General features: G+C 48.6%; 3 protein-coding genes across 3 annotated transcripts, besides 4 other annotated features; 2 read left to right on the top strand and 1 right to left on the bottom strand.

Annotated features, from left to right (window-relative positions):
- Positions 1-788: 788 nt before the first annotated feature.
- Positions 789-832: a microsatellite.
- A 744-nt stretch (positions 833-1,576) lies between these two features.
- Positions 1,577-3,113, bottom strand: PVX_003965 (transporter, putative; the record flags this gene model as incomplete). The annotated part of the gene is made up of 2 exons (XM_001612982.1): positions 1,577-2,525; positions 2,682-3,113. The coding sequence occupies 2 exons, from the start codon at positions 3,111-3,113 to the stop codon at positions 1,581-1,583; spliced, it is 1,377 nt and encodes a 458-aa protein (XP_001613032.1). The 3' UTR covers positions 1,577-1,580.
- Positions 3,114-3,399: 286 nt separating this feature from the next.
- Positions 3,400-3,426: a microsatellite.
- Positions 3,427-3,993: 567 nt separating this feature from the next.
- PVX_003970 (hypothetical protein) lies at positions 3,994-5,268 on the top strand. Its single transcript, XM_001612983.1, has 4 exons — positions 3,994-4,417; positions 4,527-4,606; positions 4,703-4,793; positions 4,918-5,268. The coding sequence occupies exons 1-4, from the start codon at positions 4,251-4,253 to the stop codon at positions 4,937-4,939; spliced, it is 360 nt and encodes a 119-aa protein (XP_001613033.1). The 5' UTR covers positions 3,994-4,250; the 3' UTR covers positions 4,940-5,268.
- Positions 4,788-4,809: a microsatellite.
- Positions 4,824-4,853: a microsatellite.
- Positions 5,269-5,796: 528 nt separating the features above from the next.
- PVX_003975 (hypothetical protein, conserved) lies at positions 5,797-9,087 on the top strand (the record flags this gene model as incomplete). Its single annotated transcript, XM_001612984.1, has 1 exon — positions 5,797-9,087. The coding sequence occupies one exon, from the start codon at positions 5,797-5,799 to the stop codon at positions 9,085-9,087; it is 3,291 nt and encodes a 1,096-aa protein (XP_001613034.1).
- Between the last annotated feature and the right edge of the window lie 172 nt (positions 9,088-9,259).

Raw genomic sequence — 9,259 nt, 5'->3', positions numbered from 1 at the left:
CTCTTCGGAGGGCCGCTTCTCCTTGCTTCACTTGTGTCTTTTTCGCCTCCGTTGACCCTCGTTTCGCTGCGCCGTTACTCCGTTTTTTTTCTCCTTTATTTACTCATTTATTTATTTCCTTATTTATTTATTTCCTTATTTATTTATTTCCTTATTTACTTGTTTATTTCTTTTCTTTTTTTTTTTTTTTTTTCCCTTACCGGGATTAATCACTCGCGCGCTCAACTTCGCACACCGCGCAATGCACAAAAGAGGGGCGTCAATTGAGAATTTTTTTTTTTTTTTTACTTAGCTAAAGCTTTTTCTCTTCGGTATCTCAGAAGCGGGGGAGAAGGCGTCCCTCCCGTTAAGCCCAATTGGGGAGGAGAGCCTCACACGTGAGGTTACGCTGGTCGTTACGCTGGTGATTACACGCGTGGAATTTTTTCTCGGGAAAATATTGCAAATATGATGAGGTACACAAAAAAAAAAATAGACTACCCATGTGAAAGTGTCCTATTGACGTGTACGTGATGCAAAAGGGAGTTAGCTACGGCGGAGATAAATCTTATGTTAATTTTGGGGCACCTTCCCCCCCCTAATACCTTGGCGTGCACCGCGCAGAAACCCTCCAGTGGGGAATACCCCGCGGGGAGGCACTGCACATACAAGAAAGCGCTTCTCCACGCAAAAAAAAAAAAAAAAAATGACAAGTCGAAAGGAAAATATAAAAAATTTGCTCACATATGCGAATACAACTTTTTTCACAATTTAAAAAGGTTAACTTTTTTTTTATTTTCTTTTCAGAATGGGGGAAAATGGATCTTTGGGGAGATCGCGATGAGGGGTGGATCGAAAGTGGTCCCCGCGTGGGGCAGACGCGCAAGGGGAAAAGCGTCACCAGTGAAGTGTAGCGCGAGAGGAGAAGCGCCGGGGAAATGGTCCCAACATTATGCATGCGTAGGAACAAAAAAATGGAAAATTAAAAAAAAAGGAGCCACGCAGAGGATGCTCGCATACGTGGGTGTGTTAACCACACGGGGGAAGCTCTCATACGTGGATGTGCTATCCCCACATGCGGCACGTACACATTAGACACATTTCTGTTCGTAAGGCGGGGCTGCTCCTTAGGCCACCACGAACCGCCCACGGTATGGGGTAAATGGGAAAAAAAATAAATAAAAAAAAAATAAAAAATAATAAATAAATGAACGTAATAGCTTACGTATGTGTGGCTAACCGCTTGGCTGCTCCATCTGTTTCAATTCTTGGGTCTTCAAAGGGGTGAAAGGGCAGCACGTCTGGGTGGTAACATCGTCACATGTTCGCCTTGCCCTACCTTCGTAACTTCCCGCCAGCACTGCTGCACGCCCCTTCGAGATGGGGTCACCGCCACCCCTACTCTCCTACGGCTCTCCAAAAGTTTACTTAAAAAAAAAGGGAAGACTACATTTGGCGCACGTCTTCAGGTGGGGGCAGCAGTCATCTCCTTCGTCAGGCTTCTATTCACTGGATCACCGCGCAGGTGCGCATGGGGGCGCCCCACCTTGCGCGGTTCCCCGGCTTCTTCTTTTTTTCTTTTTTTCTTTTTCTCTTTACCGCTAAAAAGCCAGCGCCAACATGATGCTGACGAAGGACGAAATGGAGACGAGTGCACACATAGCAATATTCCCAACGTTGTTCAAAATGGCGGCGGCCAGCATCGCGTTGATGATGCTGGAGAAGGCCCTCGCAGTGAAGAGGAGACCAAAGATGGGGCCGAAGTTACGGGTGCCAAAGGTATGTGCCGTAATGGAGGGGAAAATAGAAAAGGTCCCTGCATGGCAAAAGAAAATGAGGCAAACCCAAATGCAGTAGGTAACCTTTCCATATAAACCAGAGAGAGTTAAGGTAACTGTTAGGAAGCTCATTAACATGCTCATGAGGATGAGTGCCGTTTTAAAGCTAGTCATGTCACTTATAAATCCCCAGAAAATCCTCCCCATGATGTTGAAGAGAGAGGATACAGCTCCTAGGAGAGACAAAGATCTATCATCAATGCTTAGATAATTGAGGCCAAATATTTTCCAAAAAACTTGCGTATACGAAATAGCTTGCCAGTTAAAGAAGACCATCAGCCAGATGAGAATGAAATCTCGATTGATGAAGGTGCTACTGGATTCTCTAAGGGAGAAATTAGATCCGTTAGAAAAGGTCCTAAACGAGCTTGACATTCCTTTGGGGCTTTTATTTGCATATCCCCTATCGTCTAGGTACAATACTTTGCTGCTCTTATCATTGAAGGGTAAAAACTCGTTTGAGGTATCTCCAGAGTCAGCGATCAAACAGGCGCCTATGAACTGGATGACTGCAAAAAAGATCCCTTCGTAAATGAACAAATAGGGAACCCGGTTAAGGATCTCCAGGTTGCTGAAGTACTTGTCGTCCGTGTGGTCCAGCTCGGGGGTGTAATCCGGCATGTAGTTGTACCTGTTTATGAAGTAGTTCTGCAGGGGGCATATGAGGAACACGGCCATGCCCCTCCCCACGAAGATGATCCCGCTGATCTGCGAGGAGGCGAAGGAGGAGGAGGAGAAGAAGATGTGGAAGAGGTGGAAGGGGTAGAAGTAGATGTGGGTGCACAGCGGGGCAGCGGGCAGGCGGTGCCACCGTTCAGCCATACCGCCGCTTCACAGCCGCCACACTGCCGCTATTCCACTCACCACCCCCTTGTAGTCGTAGTGCCTCTTGACCGCCACGGAGAGCGGAATCGGGTAGGCAATGCCGCAGCCAATCCCGCACAAAATCCCGTAGGTCATCAGAAATAAGTAAAAATTGAAGACGGTGAAATAGGAGAGCAGGATCCCCAGGCACATCAGCCACCCCCCCAGCAGCACGCTAATCTGGGGGCCCAAGTGCTGATTGAGCATGCCCCCGAAGAACCCAAAAAAACACTGAAAAATGAGCGTAAGCACGTACACCCAGCTACTATCCTTGTACTTTACATTGGAGCAGCCTATGATCTTCATGTAGGAGATGACGTAGATGCTGATGTTGGAGAAGCAGTAGATGCTCCCCAGCGTGCAGTGAATCAGGAACCCGCCCAGAATGACTTTACATTTTGATAGCGTCTGCGCGTGCTCGTCCTTTTTCATTTCGGAGGGGGTTCGTAGCGGCTTCGGTGCACAGCGGCTTCGGGTCACAGCGGCTTCGCGTCAGGGCGGCTTCTGGACAGTCACAACTGCGTCACACCCACGTGTGTGTTTTGCCCGTGTCGGCTCGGCGGTGACGCGGCTTGCCAAGTGATTTCCAAGTGATTCCCAAGTGATTCCCGAATGCTCCCCTTCGCGTGCGCCTTTTCTCGTTTTGCTGCTTTGCAGTTTTGCCGCTTAGCACGTTTCACCGTTTTGCACTTTTGCCGCTTAGCACGTTTTACCGCTTTGCAGTTTTTCCGCTTTTCCTTTTGCTCATCTTCCGCTGGGCGTGGAGGCGGACTTCCCGCTGCTTAACCGCTAGGGGGCTAACATGCCAAGTTTCCCCGCGCGCGGCGCAAAAGTTGCACAGAAAAAAAAGGTAGTGTAGGGAGAAGCTACGCGAAAGGAGGCGACATGGAACAAAGGAGCCGGCGCACACACCCGCCTGGTGGCACAACCTCTACACAGCATGCGTACACAGGGCAAACGTGGCTTGTAGCTCGAAGGTGTTTTCTTTGGCCACGCGGAATTGGGTTTAGCGGGAGATGCGTGCTGGTTCGAAGGGTTTGCTAGCTGGCTTGTTCGCAGCATTGCGGTTCCTTTGGATTTTTCTCTTTTTTTTTTTTTTTTTTTACTCTCCTTTGGTAGTGCCACAGTAGCGCTACATCATCGCAGCGTGTTTGCCTCAAACTAGTGGCACCATTTTTGCGGTACCTTTAGAGAAACGGGGGGGCGTAACCTGGCCACACATGCGTGGGCACGCTTTTGCGAACGTGCCTGAAGCGTCCACCCCAGTTTGGAAAGATCCGTTATCGTGATGGCTAAATCACCCATCTGTGGTGCACTTCCAGAGGGAAGCAGTTGGGGCCAAGAGAGCATGTCACCCGTGGGCACTTCCCTCCATACCACCACTGCTCAGGAGAACGTTCATTTGGATGGCGAAAGAGAATCGAAGCGGCGACAAAAAAGGGGAAAAAAAAAAGGAGGGTACACAAAACAGATAAATAGGGTTAAAAAAGAAAAAAAATTTCTACACCTCCGCGTACGTACCTCTGCCCACCTAAGCGCACACCTGCAGAGCCGAGCTCTTAAAAGAAAATGTTTTTCCTAAGCAGTGTGCTGTTTCGATCCAAAAGCAAAAGGGTCCACGTGAATTTAATTTCCTCCTGTGCGAGCAACTACATCTATTCGACGTACATCTCGCCCAGCAAGTCAAAGTTCCGCCTCTCCCTCAGGAAGCACGACCCCGTAGTTAACCGCCACGTGTCCGTGCCCAGCCAAAGCGCGTACAGCGTGAACAGCCATAAGGTGTCCTTATGGGCGTACCCCTGTTCCCCCTCACTCACTCTGACGCGCCGTCCCCCCCCTCTGCAGAATGTTCTACCAGAAGCACTCAAAATCAAAGTCCAAAAAGAGACTCACCATGCACGGGATTAATTATGCGCGCTTCACAGGTGCGTGTGGCCCCTTTGGAGGGTTCACTTGGGGGCAGTCGTCCCGCTGTTCATGCAACCGCTCATCCCGCCTCCCATCCACCGCTCACCCCGCAGGAAAGAACAAAAACCTGAGGCCCCTGCTGAAGAGGGTGGAGAAGTCCTACCTGTTTGGAAAATTCAACAAACTCATAGACAGCACCTACAGGTAGGAGAGTTGGTGAGCTGCTACCCTCCACCCCGATGAGTTTGCCTTTGTGGAGGGTCTTATTTGGTAAAACCATTAAACGGTTGTCTCCACTTTTGGTTTTTTTTTCCTTTTTGCTTTATAGGAGCCTGCCAAGGATGAGTTGACGCGTTGGGGGTGGTACCAACGGTCCGGGACGACCTCTGCAAAGTGTGCAAGTTATGATGAAGATGCCCTTAAGGGAAGGAGAAGACGTGGTTGCTTCTCACCTGTGGGAGTACTCCATGGTTAATGTGCCACATGTGAGCTCTGCCTTAGGGGCGCAACTCGCGTTTTGAAATTTTCCCCGAAGAGGGTCTCCCCCCGTGCGTTACGCTGTGCTGTGCTGTGCTGTGCCATGATATGATATGTTTTTTCTTTTTCTTTTTTTTTTTTTTTTTAAACCGCCACAACTGCCACATCTCTCTTAAGAGCCATAACTGCGACACACCTTTGTTGAATCCTCCCTGGGGAACTCTCCACGAAAACCCTTCGAATTGGTCGAAATGGGAAAAAAAAAATATATCCCATAAAAGTTGCGTGGAAAAAAAAAGGTAGGGGATACGTGTACCCTATCCTACACAAGTGCAAAGGTGAAAGGGAGGGGAAATGCCACGCCGCTGCTAATCTACCAAAGAGAGGATTTTCATCACACAGTTTAGCAGCACAAGGGAGGGGAATAAAAGCAAGCAAAGGCCCAATTGAGGAAGCCATTTTGCGAAAGTGTTTCCCTTCTACGGGGGCGCGAAAGAGGCCTATGCTGCTAACACGTGACCCTCGGCGCATCAAAAGGTATCGCCTTGCCGTTCAGGCGTTTTTTCATTCTCTACAAAATGGGGGCCCAAAAAGGGGGAACCCCGAAACGTGGGTGGAGGGAAGCAGAATGGGGCTATGTGCGAGGAACCCGCTGCATCGCCATAGCCACAGGAACGAGCTACCCAATTTGATGCAAATCAGGGGAGCAGCGAAGCAAGCAAGGACCGCTATGAGCAGCAATACAGAAGTGGGGGCGTCAACGGGAGTGTCCAGGGGGGCCATTTATTTTCCATCACGGGGAAAGAGCCAAACGGTGGAGCCAGACCCGAACGCAGCGAACAACTTGTGTAAAAAAATCTTCTTCCTAAGCAAGAATGGGGTGAAAAATGAAAGCGTGTGGAGGCATCACTTGTTCGAAGCAGAAAGAGAGAAAAAAAACTTCCACCTGGTTAGCACAAAAAATTTGTTTCTCTTATTGCTAGGTTTGTGTAAGAGTCAACATATCGTGGGGGCCGTCCTGCGTGGTGGCTCCCTTAGGGGGGAAGCAAAAGAAACACACAAAGCTGACGTAGTGGATGCCCTTATAGAGATCCTATCGAAGAGGATAGACCGACTGACGAACGGTCAGAGGAGCCTCCTACTGCACATCATCCGAAAGTTACACAGGATGGAGCGGTACAACCATGTGGTGAACGAAATTAATTGCCGAATTTTGGAGGGAACGCCTTTAAAGAAGCTAAGCGCGAGAGCCTTTTCTAGTGTCCTCCACGTGTACGCGAGGAGTGGAGCTTCAAACACATCTAGGGAGGGAGAAGGTCCCACTTGTAGGCGTCTTCCCCTTGAAGAAACCATCAGCAACGCCTTTTCGGAACCAAATGGGCAACAGAACAAACTGGTGAAGATCCTCCTCAAGGGGAAGGTGCGGCTGGAGGATGTCCTTCGTCTCCTCGGAGCCATGCACAAACTAAGGATAACAAATAAGCAGATCCTTCAATGCGTTGTGCAAATTTTAAATGAAAAAGTGAAGGAAGAGAGTTACTTCCTCATCCCGTCTCTTCTTCTTTACCTGGCCAACCTAAACGTCTACAGTGAGGAGCTGTGGGGAAAGCTGAAAGTGGTTGTATTGCAGAATTACCGCTTCTACAATTCGGTGCATCTGACGAATGTGTTCTATGGGTTCTCCAAGTTTAGACCCGATGGCGTGGAGGACTTGTTTAACATTTTGGCTAGCCACCTCATGGAACGAAGCAGAAGGGGGGAAAAGCGGTTAACTCAGGGGAGATCTAATTCTGTAGATTCTAACCCGTTTGATGAACCCAAGTGGGAAGGTCCCCCCAGGGGGGACACACCCGACACGTTTAACCTCTTCCAAGCAACGAACATTATAAGAAGCTGCCTACTTTGCAGTTACTTAAATTACAGCTTCTTTCACTTTTTACTTAACGGGATCAACCGATTGGAGGAACCTCAATCGTTAGAAAACCAAATTGATTCCCTAAAGGTAGTGTCTAGCATATTAAAAACGTTCAACAGATGCGTCTACAAAAGTGTTATATGCTTTAATTACACCGAAAAGGGGGAGGATCCCTCCCAGCAGGAGGGACAACCAACATACGTCCACGTGCTAAACAGTGAGGACATTCACAAGGAGATGCTCACGTACAGATGCAGATACGACCCGTGTGATAGCCACCTACCTATGGTAGAGTACCTCTCTATGGGGTCTACACCAACGGAGGAGCAACGCCAATTTGAATCCCTCTGGGATGATGTAAGCAATAGGGTAAGAAAAAAAATAGAACAGAATTTAGGAACTCCCCACTTGAAGCTACTCCTCCACAAATTGATCCTCTCCCTATCATCCTCCCCTGTGAGGTCTGCAAATCTATACGCCTTGTGTTTAACCTTGGTGGAGGAAAGCAAAAGGGACATCAGCGTTAACAACTTGTTTCTCTATGCACAAATTTTTCACAGAATCAAAATGTACGATTATGAGCTGTTCATTTGGCTAGTAGAACACATGAAGCAGAATGCACATCTGCTAGATGTGAAGAAAAAAGCGAAAATTATTTTGCTGTCTTTTAACATTTTTAAAAGGATAAACGAGCAGGAGGTGCAGGAATTGTGCCGCGTCCTAACTTCACACGATGATTCCTCTTTTCTGGAAGAGGAAACCCTTTTTTCGGATGCTTCCCCCATGTGGGAAATCCCCGCAGCAATAAATATGAGGAGAAGCATCGTAGAGCTGGATCACCTCTCGAGGGGGACCACCCCTAACGCTGTTTATGATGAGACTGGCAGTTCTCCAATTGATGGTGACGATTCGGTTGGAAGGAGCCCCCCTGTGGGGGAAAAGCCCCCTCCTAGGAAAACCCCCCCCATGGGTGAAACGGAGGAGGACCCCAATTCTGCCTTACCAAGCAAGGTAAATCTGTTCCACAAAATAGAAAAAACGGATACGCTACCATGCCATTTGGAGTTCACCGACTATGTGAACTTTCTGCTCATTTTGATTCACAACTGGAGGGGAGATGCAAGTGAGAGGGTTAATCTCCGCTCGCTGATTTCGAAGGGGGCAAATGATCTTGTGAAAATTGGGCGGATGGACGCAACTTTGGATGGGTACACGAGGCGGTTAGAGGAGAACCTGCGGCGTGAGAGGGGCACCATCGTTAAGTTGTTTGAGAAGCTCGATCGTTTTTCTCATCGGGGGCCTCACGCAGAGGAGGCAGCTAAGCTGGGCAGCGTAAATAACCTGCATAGCGACTTCTCCGTCCAAGTGGACTACCTGCTGCGTTTTGTAGAGGCGATAAGTGAAGAGGTGCACGGCGATATAGTGAGGGCGATGGGAGATCAGCAGAGAGACCCGCTGAGAGACCAACTGGGAAACCTCTTCGCCCCCCTTAAACGCCCCTTCGAGTTAAAAGAGGAAGACTTGCAATTCCTAAATCGGTCGAGAGGCGGCAAAGGCAGCCCTTCCGCCACTCCCCCCACGGTCCACAACAACAAAACGATTAATCGGTACCTGTATGGAAGTGTCCTGGAGGCGATAAACCTCCTTCGACGGAGTTTCCAACTGCACAAGTGTAGCAATGCTGCAGGCGTTTCTCCAAAGAGTAGCGGAAATTACCTGAACGGAATGGAATCATTCTACAAGATAAACGGGTTCTTGATAGCAGATGTAGCGTTCATTTTCGAAAAGGGGGGAGAAAAATCATTTCACTTTCTTCTATTTTACCCACACGAATTGAAAAAAACAGTTGTAAGGAAGTGTGGAAATAGGATTTTCCTAAAACGGGAATGTGATGAATCGCTTCTCATAAGCACCGAGGTGATTTTCTTTTACAATTTTTTGAGGAGGCATTTTCGGCACGAGTTTCTTTTCAGCCTCGTGGATACCACTCCGTTTGTTAAACTTTGCCAATACACAAGTGGAGATGCCTTGGTGGGGGGCCTTCCCGATGGTGATCGCGGCATGCGCGAGGCCACCCGCCTTTTGGAGGCCATCTCGAAGGCGTAGCTCTCCACGCGCAGGGTGCAACTCGTTATATGTGTGTACCAATCGGTGTAATTCCCCTTCTCGGGTTTGCTTTTTTTTTTTTTTTCGTTTTTGTGCCAAACAAAGAGACCTACTAAATTACAAAAAGGGTGAGCAACGGGGGAGGAAGGAGCAAAGATAAACGAATGCACAA

The sequence above is a fragment of the Plasmodium vivax genome, chromosome 4, assembly GCF_000002415.2.
Source record: "Plasmodium vivax chromosome 4, whole genome shotgun sequence".
Classification (NCBI taxonomy): Eukaryota; Apicomplexa; class Aconoidasida; order Haemosporida; family Plasmodiidae; genus Plasmodium; species Plasmodium vivax.
The sequence above is the reverse complement of the archived record's forward strand: the minus strand, read 5'-3'. Positions and strand labels throughout refer to the sequence as shown.

What these genes read in the sequence shown, in the direction of transcription:
- PVX_003970 (XM_001612983.1), top strand. Translation starts at nt 4,251, where the DNA reads ATGTTTTTCCTAAGCAGTGTGCTGTTTCGATCCAAAAGCAAAAGGGTC. An exon ending in CCCGTAGTTAACCGCCACGT is followed by an intron (nt 4,418 to 4,526) that starts GTCCGTGCCCAG and finishes CCCCCTCTGCAG; the next exon opens with AATGTTCTACCAGAAGCACT. An exon ending in CTCATAGACAGCACCTACAG is followed by an intron (nt 4,794 to 4,917) that starts GTAGGAGAGTTG and finishes TTTGCTTTATAG; the next exon opens with GAGCCTGCCAAGGATGAGTT.